Source organism: Notothenia rossii, assembly GCF_949606895.1.
Source record: "Notothenia rossii genome assembly, chromosome: 9".
Classification (NCBI taxonomy): Eukaryota; Metazoa; Chordata; class Actinopteri; order Perciformes; family Nototheniidae; genus Notothenia; species Notothenia rossii.
In genome coordinates, this window is record NC_136907.1 from 24,675,397 (window position 1) to 24,691,999 (window position 16,603).

The 16,603-nt window shown below is 41.8% G+C and overlaps 1 protein-coding gene across 3 annotated transcripts in view; it reads right to left on the reverse strand.

Moving 5' to 3' along the window:
• The window catches only part of nlgn2b (neuroligin 2b), a 200,457-nt gene that overhangs the window by 37,155 nt on the left and 146,699 nt on the right, over positions 1-16,603 (reverse strand). For all 3 annotated transcript variants that reach the window (XM_079649112.1, XM_079649111.1, XM_079649113.1), the window contains 2 exons: positions 7,178-7,231; positions 1,250-1,399 (listed from right to left, as the gene is read on the reverse strand). In XM_079649112.1, coding sequence (XP_079505238.1) covers positions 1,250-1,399; positions 7,178-7,231 — 204 coding nt within the window. The remainder of the gene's footprint in view (positions 1-1,249; positions 1,400-7,177; positions 7,232-16,603) is intronic.

The following is a 16,603-nucleotide window of genomic DNA, read 5'->3' on the forward strand; positions in this document are numbered from 1 at the left end:
GTCAGTATCAGGGCTTGGACTGTGAGCCGTAGGGTCGCCGGTTCAAGTCCCCAAACAGACCTAAATATGGAGAGGTCCCAGTTCACCTCCTGGGCCCTGCCGTGGTGCCCTTGAGCAAGGCACCGGACAAGAGTGTGCGTGCGCACGCACACGTTAGTTTTAAAGACCCCAATAGAGCTCAGTTTATAACTCGAACCCTGACCAAGCCGTGTAATAAAAGTTGTTAGTAGCCTGAATGGCCTACACAGTTGTTATGCTATACCACATTGCCCTTCACTGGATGTATAATGAGCTGCACTAAACTACATTTTAGCATTTAAAATACCTAGCCATTATTTTGCGGTTATTTTGGTAAAGTAACTCAAAAGTAATGTAAAAGTAGTGTAACTCATTACATTTCAGAGTAAGTAATATTGTGATGTAACTTATTACTTAAAAAATGCATTGTGGTGTTAGCTTAAGACAATAAAAGCATGCAAAAGGATTGGTTTGAATTTTGATGTTGATGTTATTTTTCATTGCACCAGTATTTTGAAAACCAGGAGTATAGTGCTATTTGTTTAAGTGCTCTAACAACGCACATGTGAGCACGTTCAGGGCTGTGGCTCGTTTAGAAGGTTATGTAACCACTGTCAATTAACACTCTCCAGACAAAATCGGCACAGCAGGAGTCTGAATTGATCAATGAATGATTCAGGGTAATTCTCACAGTATTTGCTGCCCACAGCGGCTTTATAGTACCAGAAGTTGTGTTACCGAATGAAATCCCGGAGCATCTACGTAAAGGCAGCAGGACTGACATGTTGATATAACCGCAGCCTCTGAGAAGTGGCGCTGCAGAGCTGATACTGTGTGCTATTAACACACATCCATTAAAAAGGCATCTATTTAGGGTGCATAAATCCCCTTTCCAACTTAGTTTTTTATCAAAAGCAAACAGTAATATCTTTATTTTTATTTCTATGGTAATTATAGTAATTACCCGATGGAAAGATCTTCCGCCATTGGTCTCTGTGGAGATGTGTGCTAATGTTGTAAAGCTGAACATCTAGATATAAAGCTTTAGATTCCAGTGCGCTCCAGCAACACTACGCCCATTTATAAAACATGCAACCTGATAGACATCAGCTCTCTGAGTGACAGGGGAAGGTCAAGTTGAGATGACACATTGCAAACAAAGTCTGCAAACAAAACATCAGATGAATTTGTGGCTGATAAAGCCCGGCAGGATGCGGAACACCAAACTTACCGAGCACACCCAGCCGATAGTTCATGGTGACCACGATGACATTTCCGTAGGCAGCCAGGACGCTGCCATCAAACAAGTTCCCTGAGCCCTCCATGTAGGAGCCTCCGTGGATGAAGAGCATCACAGGCTTCTTACGACGATCCCGAATATCTGCATGACAAAGACAAACAGCATTATTTTCATCTTCATTCAAAACGTTGTTTTTCTCGCATGCCTCCATGGTGAAAAAGAATGAAAAAACTTAGAAATGTGTAGAAATTGAAATAAATAGGGGGTCGCATTTAACTATGAGAACATCCTTGCACAAGCTCTCCATGTGTAGTATTCTCCAAGTCTCATTTATCAAGTCATAAGAGAACAAATTTTAAGCAAAGTATGTGCAAACACATGCATACTTTGCTAACACTTTTTAATATACCTCTGTATAAACAGTCCCATTTTTGCGCACGCGCATTACTTGCGAGCCTGAAGTATATTATATAGTAACGTTTTTGCAGAAATGCATTTGTTTGGAAGGAAGTGAGTATAAGACTTGATAAATATACATGGATAATACTACACACATATTTGTGTTTTGTGTAAACAGATTTTCAGATATACTTTGGCTGTTGTTGAATGTGGCCCCATTAAGTTCAATTAATCACAATTTTCACTGTCTTTACATTTTTTGTTCACCAAGATTCAAAATTACTCAGGGTTCGAGTAATTGGTATAAAAATGGTAATCTTTGGGGTGAAATATTTATTTTTAAGTGGCAACAGGTAGTCTACCCTCTTTAAACCAGTGGCGAACCATGTCTATCACAACTGGACCTTCTGTGGACACACACACCCCCCGCCACCGCCGCGGCATTATAATGTCCGTCGTTTCACTGAATTGTCGTCTTGAAAAGGGTACTCACAACATTTCCGCAACAACTTCATCTTCACCTGTTGCACTTGTCATTTCAACGTTAAAAAAAGCATGAATTGCTTCGTCGCGTCCATCTAGATCCTCTGTCTCGAGCCAGTTAACTAGCAGGCCTTGCAGTGGTTCTCAAATGGAGGTACGCGGACCCCTAGGGGTACGTTCGAGTACTGCAGGGGGTACATGAGATTTATTTGATGTTAATGAAAAAAAAAAAAAAGATAAATATACCAATTTTAGGAAAAGTAACCAAGTTTGAGCAGTGTGGGTTTTATATTAATAGACTAGAGTTACACATATTTCAAAACGCGAAGTGTAATAACTGCAGCTAGCCTCCCTGTCAGAATGACAAAGATCCTCAGTGAAGCACAAGACCATGTTTCTCACTAAATTGTAATTACAACTTATTAAAAAGACCAGTTCAATGCAACTAATGTCGTCTGAGTGTTATTGCATGATGTTAAATTGAGTTTGCCATGAATTTAGTGATGGATTGTAAACATTTGAAATGTAGCATTTAAGTGTTTCTCAGTTACAAGGTTGTTGTTTTCATAAATCAGACACTGATGGTGCAGCGCTGCACTGAACCTCTTTATATAGGCATTTTGTCCCTAACAAATTGTTTTTGCGCTGATCAGGGGGTAATTGGCTGAATTTTTTTTTCAAAGGGGGTACATTATTGAAAAAAGTTTGAGAATCACTGCTCTAGAGTACCCTGGAACCGAGGGAAACTCTGAAAGATTACGCCCATTGGCTACAAATCAATATATGAATGGTTGATCAAACTGTCAATCCAAACGTACGCTCTCATTCAGTGCAACGGCCAGGGCATTCGATCAAGGATGTAGAATACCTTGGTTGAAGGATATTCTACCCAGAGGCCCAGAACAAGATCTGATTGGTTGCTTTTTTTTCTAACACAAAACCACTGAAATGCGTAGTGCATGGTCTGAGAAGGACAAACAAATCAACGTAACACTGTAATATTACAGATCAACAACACAGATACCATTATCATTTATTCATTTTATATACATTTTATTTATATAATTAAATCGAATTTTTTGTTTGTTTTATCTGAGTATTCCAGGGTATTCTCTGAATACCTTGAAGGGCCTGACGGTTCGCCACTGCTTTAAACTGGTAGCTCTAGATTTGTAGAACCGCAGTAGTAAAAACAAACCCTCTACAGCCAGTGGTTTGCTTGGAGAAAAAGATGAACATACTAAGTATGAAGCCTTTTCCATTGCTTTTAAGTTGGAAGCAAGTGTTTCATGTGTTTCCCACTGGGATTATCCTCTCTATTTCGTCCTGTGATGCGTCTCCCCCTATCCTGTGCCGTGATGGTACCTTCCCCAACTTTCCTTCCCCTGCATGTGTGGAGCAAATGGTTGCCACCGGTTCTGATGTCCTCTCTGTTATTGGTGCCCGTCAGTGTGTTGCTATGGTTCGCTCTGTCAGCCCCCCCACCCCCCTCTCTCTTGGTACGGTCTGAGCGTGGATGAGGCTGCGAGAGCTGCCAGTGCAGCCCAGTTATGCTGAGCGTCTGCACTGTGCAGGGCCTGTGGATAATTTGTATGAAAGCCAGACCAAGTGGAAACATAAATAACAGCCACAGCATCTGTTTACCCTGATGAGCTTCAGCACTCAGAGATGGGGAAGAGAGACAGAGAGAGAGAGAGAGAGACAGAAAGAGAGAGACAGAGAGAGAGAGAGAAAGACAGAGAGAGAGAGATAAAAGGGGGTAAGATGTGAGGGAGCGAGGAGATGAAAATAGGGCAGTGTGAGAGAACTGACGGGGGGAAGAGACATGGAGGGGAAGTTCACCGCGAAAAAACATGATAGCAAGGACGAAAAAAAGAAATGTTACAAAGCAAGTCATACATAGCGAGGTACGCTAATGAACACTCAAATTCACACAGGATTCACACCGTATTCATAGAGACACACACACACACACACACACTTGCATAGGCAGCTGCGATGTCGAGTCGCTATGGAAACTGCTTCTCGCTAATAGAACTGCACCAGCCATTCCATTGCACCGACTCACTGAATGCCTGTTGCCGTGGTAACAAATTCTACTCACGTATTTGCACACCCGCCTGCATCACCACCTGAATCTCAGGTTACACATGCACTTGGGGTGCGTCACTCGCAATCGCACCCGCGTGCGCACACACACACACACACACACACACACACACACACACACACACACACACACACACACACACACACACACACACACACACACACACACACACCCACACACCCACACACACACACACACACACACACACACACACACACACACACACACACACACACACACACACACACACACACACACACACACACACACACACACACACACACACACACACACACACACGGGGATGTGGAAAATGGCACATATGGCTTCACACATGCAGAGATCTTTTGTGGATCAAACGTGTGACACAGGCAGACTGGCTAAAAATAAAGATTTTCAGTCGTACACTCTGACGCGCTGCTCTTTTTCTGCTCTTCTCCGGTGTATTCTGGAGCTCGGCTGATTTCCCAGAGGATATGTAAACAAGTTCAATTATCCCGGCATTAACAGGACAGTATAGAGTAGTGACATATCAGCAGGTCTCGTAGTAACCCTCCCACCATAAAATAAATCCTGGGTGATAAAGAACTAATGCTATGACATGTAGCAGCCATTTTAAAAGGTTCAATCTGTTATCTTTTATTTTACGTTTCAATTACATATTCTTGGTGCTGTGTTTACACCATGACGTTTTTTTCATGCAAATGTAATTGTCAAACATCATACATGCATTAATTTGGCCTCGTGGAGAAACCGAGATCTAGTCTTTATGATCCTGAATATATTCTCCTTGTCCGATGCCTACATTACCCATAAAGCAACTTGGTTTGTAAAAGTTGGGTTGGATATTCAGATGTGTGACGCTAGTAGCAGCTAATGTAGGCTCGAGCCTCAGCGGACTGCAGAGGTCTGGTTTGCTTAGTTCTTTTTAACTCCAAATGAGGGATGCAATAAACTCCTATCTTGATAATCGGTTACTATGTTGATTATTATCTCGATTAATTGGAGTGTTACATAACGATGTCATTATGTTACGAAAGTCAAAAAAGTCCAATGGATGCGTTTCAGGCTGGGGGAATTTCAGCCTTTGCTGACCACAAAAACCTATATAACCGATACAGGAAAGGGAAACCCCCAAAAGCATAATAGGGCCTCTTCAAGTATAATTAAATGAAATACATCTAAGATGCTGGATGCAGGTTGAAGCGAGGGACATGGTGCAGCGATTGGCGGGGACTCAGCACAAACAGAGGGGTGATTAGGGGGTGCAGGGTCGCAGGGGGAAAGTGCCTCAAGGCCTACAGGGCCAACAAGGAGCTCACTGTCCTTCCTGCCTGCCACCAAAACATTAGCACATTATTCACTCCTCTCTTTCCTACCTAACATGATACTCTCCTCCTCAAAATCCACCCTCCTCGCACTGCTATTCTCAAGGCGACGTCTTACCTCCGGATAGAAACTGCCTACTTTCTGCTCCTCCATTATTCTGTTCCTCTCTCATTCATTCTCTATGGACTGCATTGATTTGGGGTGTAAAAAGTTTCATCCTGACTCAGCACTTTATTGTATTTGTGTGCATCTAAAACCCAGGCGCAAACAATGCAGTCTCTCGCAAATAACTTTAAAAAAAGAAGAAAGAAAACAAGCTGCTAATAATAGGATTTCTAGGAATCCGTGTCCAATCTATACCTTAGTAATTAAAGTAACAAATTTAGATCTACCCGAGCCACCCTTATCCTGTCAAGATCCATCAGGTGTTGGCATAAATGTCAAGCTCTACCAGTCTCCTCCTCATCCACCCTCTCAATCTCTCTCTCCCTCCACATTTCTCTAACTTTCAAGTTTTGTAAATGTCATTTCATCATGCACTTGTCTTCATTATGACTATTTTCCCCCTCCTCTCCCCCTCGTTGCCCTCCCCTTGTGCTCTCGCAGTGCTCAGCTTTTCCTTTTCTTTCATCTCTATTCTATCATTCTGCTCCTCTCCGAGGCAATCCTGCATGAATCCTTCCTTCTGTTTTCACCGTTAAGAAACCACACAATTGGATTAGCTACATCTGTCTCTTTTTAAACCATAGCAATTAGAGATGCAAGGGAGAGAGAATTCACTACCCAAATAGCACAGAGCCCTCACATGAAAAAAAAAGAAAAAGAAAGAAAAAAGAAAAACCACACATATTGGCACAAATTAGAACACATGCACTCAGGCGTAGATTTGCACATACACCGCGCTCGAATAGGCACACGATGCACACATGCAGTGCATCCTACAGTATGTGTGCATAATGCTATATATACAGTACGGCACGTGTACAGAAACAGATGCACACTGTCTACATAGATTTTGGTTGCATCAGTAAGTGTAGTGAGAGCATCTACATTCGCCTGCTGCAGTGAACTTGAAAATGCACAGCAGTGGCAGAAATATGCAGGAATCCTACTTCTTTAATAAATGAAAACTTGGAGGATGCCCAGAAACATTATGAAGGACAATAATTCAGCAGTGCATTTCATAAGGACGTGAGTGCATCAAAAGCGCAGGTGAAAAAAAGGGAGTGAATATTGATTTCCATTGATGCATCACGCAGGATAGTGAGAACATCAGCGTGGGGTTGATCAACCACATCGCAACCCAAGAAGGGAAAGTAAATTAGCTCCCTGTGCAAGTACCCAAAAACGCAGCGTTAGTGACAGGGGGGATGAAGAACAACTACTTTGTATGGAGCTCTTAATGCGCTTCAGCTAAACGTGTGCCTGTGAGGAAGGATAGCAGATTTGAGCGCTAATAAAAGCCGTTGACATGGCACAATGTCATTTGCACACACAGCGATGAGTCTAAGATGATTATTAATACAGATGCTAACACAACAATCCCTACAGAGCTAGAACAATGGAGCAAGAGGAAGAAAACAAAAACATTAAAATACCTTCATCCCTTGGTCTGTTCATCGTAGACTCGTCTTGTTTTTTAGTGAGCGGACCTAAGGTGTGGAAAAAAGAGGGGTGGGGGAGACAACATTAAAAATTAAAAAAGATTGCATGTTGCAGAAAAGCAAGAGAAGATTAGGAGGGAAATAGAGATGTAATACTGTGTTACTTCTCAGTGGCTTTTTGCATCTGCAGAGAAAAATGTTAACGCACCGTTTCTTTCAAAGATTATCCCAAACTCATCTGTTTTAACTGCTTAGGATCTAGTCACGCACTGCCTTGAAATGACCCCAGAGGCCACTTCTCCTCAACCCTGCTCCCTATCAGTCCTGACACTCTGCTGCTCTGTAAGGGAAAATCAATGAGCAGAAACAAGCCATCACTCTTTTTGGTCAGAAAAGGCGAGGGAATGCCAAGATGTTCTGTATCCTGCTCCGGCTCAGGACAGTGTTGCAATCCTGAGGCCGAAAGTCACCGCACGAGACTAGAATGTCAAAACACCAAAGACACACACACAGTGCTCATCCTGAACACATGTGACCACGTACACTCAGAGAAACGCTGGCAAGCAGCCTGAAATGTGAGTCTTTCCTTCCAAATTAGCAAAGAGAGAGCTCTTTGATATTTACAAAGGATCCCCCTGACCAAGGTCAAAGCAGGGCCCCACATTAAGCTTTAATGGTAAAGCCAGTTAAACGCTCCATAGGGCACAGCCAATAAAAAGCATTAATCACAGTGACCAACCAATGCCCTGGTGCGTCAACCTCTGTAAGTCTGAACTGATAAGCATCCCATTAGTTGGTTTTTCCTTGGTTTGTGTTGGTGAAGCTTTCCATCAGCCCACAATTACCGCTGCATTTTCTGTCCTTCTTATTCACTGTCTACATCCACATGCCTTTGAGAAAGCCATTAAAACACACTCACGTTCACACACACACACACACACACACACACACACACACACACACACACACACACACACACACACACACACACACACACACACACACACACACACACACACACACACACACACACACACACACACACACACACACACACACACACACACACACACACACACACACACCGAGGGGTTTATCACTCTGCTGGAGTGCTGCTGACATGTCTGTCTGTTCTACCCTTATGTTGGGAGCCTACATAGGAGTATAGGGTCAGGAATAAGGAAAGGCATAAGACATTTTCTTGCCTTTCAACAATAAGTTAAAATGTCAAGAATAAGGTCAACTTTTAGTATCAGTGCCAGGCTAAAGAATATATAACTCAGATCAGAAGGATCTTGGAAAATGATGTCATAAAGCTGAAAAAGTAGAAAATTGATTTAAATGTGGAGAACAAAAAAAAGTTACCAATAGGCTATACAATTATAAAAAGTGAGAATAAAATCAAAATGTTGAGAGTAAACATCAAAAGTGAGAAGCGATCCAACTTCTAGAATTAGAGCATACGTATATACCGAAAGTTTGGAATTTTTTTGTTATTTGGCAAATGTTTTCCTGTTATGCCCTGCCCTTATAGTCTCCCACAGAAACCTCACAGTAAAGTGATGGCAGCATTTGCAGTGCTGATCATCTGTTGACAAAGAGGCAGAGCACACCACTCACTCGACCATTACAATGCTCAATTTTCACCCATCCCTTTATAAGAATATGGTTTCCTGATATAATGTGTTTATCTTCAGTCTAAATGGAACTGGATCAATGCTGAATGGATTTGCTCCATCCTCTGCATTCCAGCATGCAGACGCCTGATCCGGAGAGCACTTCCCGCCGCGGAGGGCGATGGAACAGTAGCTGGTCCCGGGCTACGGGGGCAGACAGGTAGACAGACCGGTAGACAGACCGGTAATGGATAGAAGAGCACACAAGTCGTACGTCTTGTCAGCACTTTCCCAATACTTAGCACCACTCTAAAACCACACATCGCCGCTTAATGGAGACTACTCCGATTTCATTTGTTCTGTAATGCCTAATAAATATCCGCTTAAACAGACACATGCACTTTGTAAGGGACCATCAGCCTAACACTCCACAAGCGCACACCCGAAACAGAGGTTTTTCAGATAAAAAAACTGTGATTAGGACTTTTTTCATTCTCAGATGATCCTTTTTAGTCTATAAAATAGTGGAAAGGCAGTTTCCAAAAGCCCAATGAGGGACTTTGGCTGTTAGCGGCCATCTTCCAATAAGAAGGTTGTGTGTCGATCCCAGTCAACGTGTCGATGTATCCTTGGACAGGACCCTTAACACCAAGTTGTATTTCCAACTGTGTGTGAATGTTAGCTTCCTTAAGCAGGCGCATAGCAGCCCCGTACAAACTGTATGCAGCGCTATTTAAAATGCCGTCCAAGGGGAAGTCTTGTTTTGTCAGTCCAACAAGACTACAAGTCTACAGCCTGGCTAGGCTGCATTTAGACTTAGAGTTTTGCCTCAATCCAAAGTATTGAACAAATGACAGTGTTTCCTGAAAGTGTTTACCAAATATCATGGCAATCCATTTAATAGCTGTTGAGATATTTCAGATCAAAGTGGTTGACCAACCGACCGACATTGTCATCACAAAAGTGCATGGATAAAAACACATTTACATCACGTAATTTACAATTACGTGAAACTAGAAAGCATTTCCTTTTATCTGAGATTCGCACTTTATAATGCCTTTAACAATTATTCAATGATCAGATTTTAGTACCCGTTAGGCTCTTGTGGCCATTTGACTTCTGGCATTCTTTTATAGAAAATCATTGCATTGGTACATGCTAATGTGGCAAGGATCGTATTTTTTTTATAGTGGTCCTTCCTTTGCATTGAAAAAGATGGTCATAGCAGTAACTTCTGACCAAAAATGTAAGACTTTTGAAGAAACACTAACATGAAGAAGAAAACAAAAGTAGGACTTCGCCAAAGGGAAACACAGACTTTTAAAAAACATCTTTCCCTTCTGCCCCAGCAGAGGAGCCTGCCGGTAGGTTGACTGACACATGATGTAATTGTCCACTGGTCACTGAAATACATTGGCCTGCACTGGAGCATTTGGCTTGGGTTGTCCCAGCACTGTTTGACCTAATGTGGCTCCATCTCTCCGTCAACAGTGTTTCTGTTCGGTTCAGTGAGCTAGTGGCCAGAGCACAAGCTGTCTCCCGTCCCTCTCCATTTCCTCAGCGCAGTAAACGGGATGAAGCTGCAGTATGTCATGTCTATGGCGGCCTGTCTGCTTGACAAGGTGTCAGAAAAACCCTTGGTTCAACCCCCCATCCAGGATCCAGCATCCAGGCATCAACTCCCAGCACATGCAGGCCTATCCCTCTGCTCTCTGACTCTTCTACTGTGCCCCCAGCCTCCAGCTCCATCTCTGCCTCCACTGTCCTGCCTCCTGAAATATGTTTTTTAATAAAGAGCGCGGTAAATGGCTGCTCTAGCGGCAATAAAAATGAAAGATCTTCGTCTGAGGAAACAGGAATGCAGTGAGACATTGCTCTTGCATAGCAGCTTGTCCACACAGTTAGGATCAAACTCTTTAAAAGGAAGGTAGGTAGCAAGAGGGGGGATAAAGGGAAGAGCCTAACACTCACAGTTCAAACCGCAAGAACATTTGTGACATTTACATTATTCCAAGGAGAATTTGATTGGAAGGAGTAGCATGCTACATAGTGTCCTGGTGGGGAAGGGCACAAAGCTTATTTGCATTCAGAACAGTGACCCCTTATACCGCCATCTGCATAAAGATGGAGGAGACCGGAGTGGGGAAGAGGCAGGGAGGATTTCAGGGAGGAGAGAGCAAATGCAGAGAGAAAAGAGATTTGCGTATTATTATTTTTTTGGTCCAAACAGAAACGTAGACCACATGCTCCAAGAGAGTATTCCTAGGTCTGAAGCATGATTTATGGAAGAATGGTAAGATGATACTAAATGACCTTTGAAGATTAAATGGATCAAAATCAAGGCCAGATTGGGCACCAAAACATTTGGATCCAATATTATTTTGTGCTGTCAATTCACTTCGACCCACCTACATCCGGCATAGGTAGCAATACAACTGCTTGCTGCCAAAAACAGACATCCTGCCTTTAAACATTTTTACCATCACTTTCTATTGCCAAGTTAGGAAGACAACTGCTCTTACCATTGCTTCTTAGCACTGAAAGCAAAGTACAACGGACTGATTGGGATATCTTGGCAAAGAAAAGTCAATATGCTGTTAACGCTATATATAAACTCAAGTGGTTAATCCTCTTGGGACCATGAATGTCAATACAAATTTGGATTGCAATCCATCCAACAGTTTGGAGATTTGTGTCTGGACATTTTTATCCCTAGAGAAACATTGATGCTGGGCTGAGGGCAACTTGCTAACATAAAGACAGGTAGGAGACTTCTTGGCACATTTACAGGAAGAGTTCTGTGCGGATACTTCAAGATATTTAAAGAGCAACTTCCAGGTTAAAGACACCTGTGAATAGATGTGTAGGAAAATTACACTAGATTTTCGAAAGAATATAAAGAAATATACACTGCAGTGACATCTGGCGTCGTTTTTGTAAGAAATGTTCACTTCCGCATAAAAAAGCCACGGCACGTGACCTCCCGCGTGTGACGTAACATGGGGGAAACAAGGGAGAGAGCGGCCGGTGTAACGTATTAATAAACATGAATCCCAATGCTAGTTTCGACACAGAAGAAGTTGAACATGAATATTCAAATGCATATGACGGACCACAACCTTATAATTATGAGCCTGCTTGGCGTCCAACAGACCAGGAGCAGCCAAGGATTAGAAGAAATAACGGCCATCGAAGAGAAATTGAGCTGTGGTGTGAGGAGAACCAGTGGAGAACTGGGCTGCTATCTTGGTGAGTGACCGGCGTTAGCTACAGAACGTTAGCTAACGTCACATCACAACATTGTGAAGTTAGCTATCATATATCAGGCTATAACTAAAGTAGCATTGATAATATAGTAACGTTACTGGCAGGACTGTTGATACTGATCCATAACAGAAACTAATGCGCAAGTATCAGCCGTATCTCGCGTTACCTAATGCAACTCCACACTACGGTGCTGTGTACCGGAGGAGGGACGCGAGATACTGCTGATACTTGACGGTCTGGCGGAGAAAGGTTGTGGAGCCTCCGTTGATATGCCGTTGTAAATGGCTTGATGGAAAGCAGGTGTGTAGTCGGGGAGGGTGCACAGCTGATTGCAGCAGGTGAGTGGAGGTTGAGCCGGGAGCCAGGAGTGACAGCCACCACGCACACACAAACAACAAAGACAGGGGGAAACAAACAAACAAAAAGGAGACGGCTGGAGCAGTACAGCCACCACAGCGTTACCTAATGCAACTCCACACTACGTCTTACGGTGCCGTGTACCGGAGGGGAGAGAGAGCGAGAGAGCAGCGAAGGGGGGGGAGAGAGGGATGTAATACGGTTTCCTGATAAAGCTGTGGAGAGTATGTGCTGCAGGGAGGTGGATGCACAACGCACCCAGGAACGAACGCTAGCTCCGGTCCTTTTCCCGTGAGGGAAACTGTGGACTCGATGTCCTGACAGGCTGGTATTTGTGCAACCTGCACAAACACAATACTGCACCATGATTACAAATGGTGAAATACAATGTAAAACTAACGAAAAATACCAGCTCACTAAAACACAACCGCTCAACTCAACGTAACTACTAACTATACCCGTGGTCAGAGAGCGGAGATGTTTACCCTTTCCTACGTAATGTAGTTTGACGTATGACCTTAAAAAAAACCGTTTTTAAGAGCAGAGCTAAAAATTGCTCCTTTCCCTCTGAATGCCTGCCCTTATGTCTCGCAAAACATATCAAATCCTACATTCACTTTTTTAATTGTAATTTTCAAGCAAGTTTAAGCATAAATGTAGAAAAAAAAAAACCTGCAAGATGCTCTTTGAGGAAATTACCAGTTGCATGTCCAGCAAGTGGTTTAAAGTATTAATATTGAATATTTTTCATATGAATTCAGTACTAGCTGTTAAGTCACTATTTATCACCAAATGACGTAACACAAAAGTGATTGATAATTGTATTGATATATTCATATTTTTCAGCATAACAACTTGGAGTCTATGATGATATTCCGAAAAAAATAAGTTTATGCAAGCTGAACAATTCCTACAGCTGAAGCTTCACATTGAAATAAATGTATTGGCAAAACACAAGTTCACTTTTCTTATGTAGTAGTATCAGAAAAGCGATGACAACTAGATGTTACCTCAAAATTCCAATACAACATAGGGGCATTAAAGCTGGTACTTTTGACGATTTGTAAACTATTTGTGCGCCTGTGACGTTCAAGATGTGGTGTGTTTGAATTTCAGGGGCACTTAAGTCTCCTTCAGTCTCCATTTCTCTCTCACACACAGGGCAAAACATATCCTTGGGGACAGCATCAGCCTTGTGTAAGCAGTGACCCCTGACAATAAGTGACAGATTCTGACAAGCAGACAGGGCTACATGTTAAATCAGTCTCACTCATTTGCACACCTTGTCCCCTGGGAATAGCACAGGAGACTCTACACCAGCCTCTCGGTGAGTATGTGACATATTGTACAACATACACACTGTGACCGCAGGGCACTAAATATACCCATGTTTGAACACTTTCCACCGTTGAGAGTAGTTAAAATAACTTTATATTCAGTCCCTTTTCCTAGTTTTGTTTGTCTCTGCTCTGGTCTCCCTTTATGCTACTGTAATACTTGATATTCTCTACTAGAAATGTATCTGATTGCATCTTTATGTTGGGCCATAGAGTATTCATCAACAAAATAAAAATCTGCAACATTGACTCAATCTAAGTAGGTTACAGCTTTAGCGTTAGAATACAACAATGCTGTGCATCACTGGACTAACCATAGAGTTAGACTTCCTACGAGCAGCAATGCATGAACATGTGTTCTCTTGCGCTCACTCACGCAACTCTCAGGTGAGCCCATTAATGATAGATATTTTTACATTTTATCCTGAGCCGTTGCTTCTGTGATACATACGCTTTGCAGCAAGACATACACTTTGATCCTGTGTTCTTTAAACTGCCAATCTGCTTTCTGAACCACTCTCCACTGGATCATTAATACAAGAAGAACACCCAGGTAGCCCATGAAGAGGTGGAGGTTTTGCATTACAGGGATTTTGGCTAATTCTGCCCCAGGAGGTAGAACAAACAAGGTTTTCTTTAGCAACATATTGTAATTGTTATATTGTCTCCTGAACTAGATGCTACAACAATAACTAAAGCTTGACCACAGAATCCACAGTGCAGCTTCCAAGCAATACAAACCTAAAGGGAGGGTAATAAAGCCTCTTCCAAAATGGTCTTTTACAGTATTAATAAAGTGAATGTTAGTCTTTCTGTACTGAAATGATTAAAATATGGTGGTTATTCCAGCTTACTTGTTGTTCTTTACGCAATGCCTTTTTAATATACTCTCAAACTGACACCAATGGCTGACAAGGTGAAGTTCACATGACCGACAATGGATGCCAAGCTAGCATGGAGTTAATGAGCTAACCTGCTAGCATGTTTACTGCATATAGGCTGCTTTTGGCTGCACACGCTTGTTGGTTTGATATGTTTTTTTCTTTTTTTTTCTCATGTCACAAATGGTGTATGGATTGAAAAACACATTTGAGGGAAAATTCTGTTAAAAAAATGTTGATATGAAACTAGGCAACATTCAAATTACAGTACTAACCTTCTAAAAAGTATTAGTGTCAACTTTATGTTAGCTTTTGTAATGCTAAGTATTTACTCTAGTCTAACGGCTTTCTAGATAACACTGACTTAAATTAAATTAGGTAATATAATTAAATATGGACTCACTTGAGAACAAAACAACTTAGCGAGCCACCGCAGCTAGTATTTTAGATGTTATGTTCATACATGATTTAAGCAAGTTAATGTCTATCAAGCTAAAACCTAGCATGTCACAGTGTGGCTAATTGTCCCAAAAAGCAGCTAGTTTTTTTTTATATATTCATCAAATGCTAGGATTAATTAAATATGAGAAAATAAATGTAAAGTGTATCTAATTGCACAGAAGAGTATTAGCACAAGAAAGATTATAAATGTTACCATGCCATAATTATATATATCTAGGAAACTATTAACTGTTATCAATAGTAATGGAGAAAACAATACTACTGTAATTAAGACTGACATTATTACAGAACAGGACATTATTTGATCTGGTAATATCCTGAGCTCTCCTTTCACTGGATATAATCCTGGTTAACTGATCAGAATGGCACTATTCCTGTGAGTCCTGGAACACTGACAGAAATATGAAATTAGAATACAGTTAGAGAAGTACAAGGTGTTCTTACACTCAAACCAATTGTTTCAGGCCTACTCTCTTCTTGTTCTACCCCATTAAAATGCACAGTTTGTAACTCCAAGACTGACTTTACAGTATATCCTTCTATAGCTAGCATGGGAGTTTAGTCGAATTGACCATGTTCCATGTTCTAAAAATAGTTTTAGCAAAATTACAAGAATTCCAAATACTCTGTATTTTTCGTTTTTCCTGTGATTCCAAGACTTAATAACACCAAGAATTGTGTCGTTTTGTTTTTTCTCTTCTTCAAGCTAAACAATATCCGTCTTTTGGAAAAACCCAGAAAAACTTTCAATCAGTCACTGGTGAAAAAAAATCTCTAATTGTATGGCCTTAAGCCCGCGTCACACTGTCCCGAAATTGACACCAGATGGACACACGATAAAGGAAATGTTCAAATTCGGCTCTGATCGTGAAAACATTGGGCCATTCATGAGGGCATCTTAAGCCATCGTATGACCGCCGGTGGAGTTTCTCAGGCTCCAGCAACAACTTCATGAGCGATGGCAAAATCTTTGGCATTCCAAAAAATTGCAGAAAGACCGAGCGATGGTTCATTTTCGTGTTAAATATGTGTGTGCATTTTGCCCTTCGTAAGGCCATCTCGTCAAATCGTGTCATCTTCGTGTGATCATCTGTGCCATCGGGCATTTTTCGCCAAACGAAGACAATACGAAGGAAACAAGAAACTGCCATATTGTCTTAGGAAGGCAACACAACTACTTGAAGCCCTCGCAATGCCGTTGTGTAGCCATCGTATTATAGTACAATTTGTGTTCTGTGAAACTGAAAAGGATATTACATTGTTTTTGTTACTTTCGTTGGAGTTGTATGTCTTAAATGTAATTTAGGTTAACTTCCTGTTTTATTTAGATGCTTTGAAGGCAAGTTTACGCTGTTGACAGGAAGTTGTTGTTGCTATGGAAACAACATGAAGGAGTGTGTGGTTCGGGTGCCATCGTGTGGCCTTCTGTAGGCATCGTACTTGCTTCGGCTGTTGCTTGGCTGTTGACCAAGCTCGGGGACATCTTCGTGCGAAATTCAC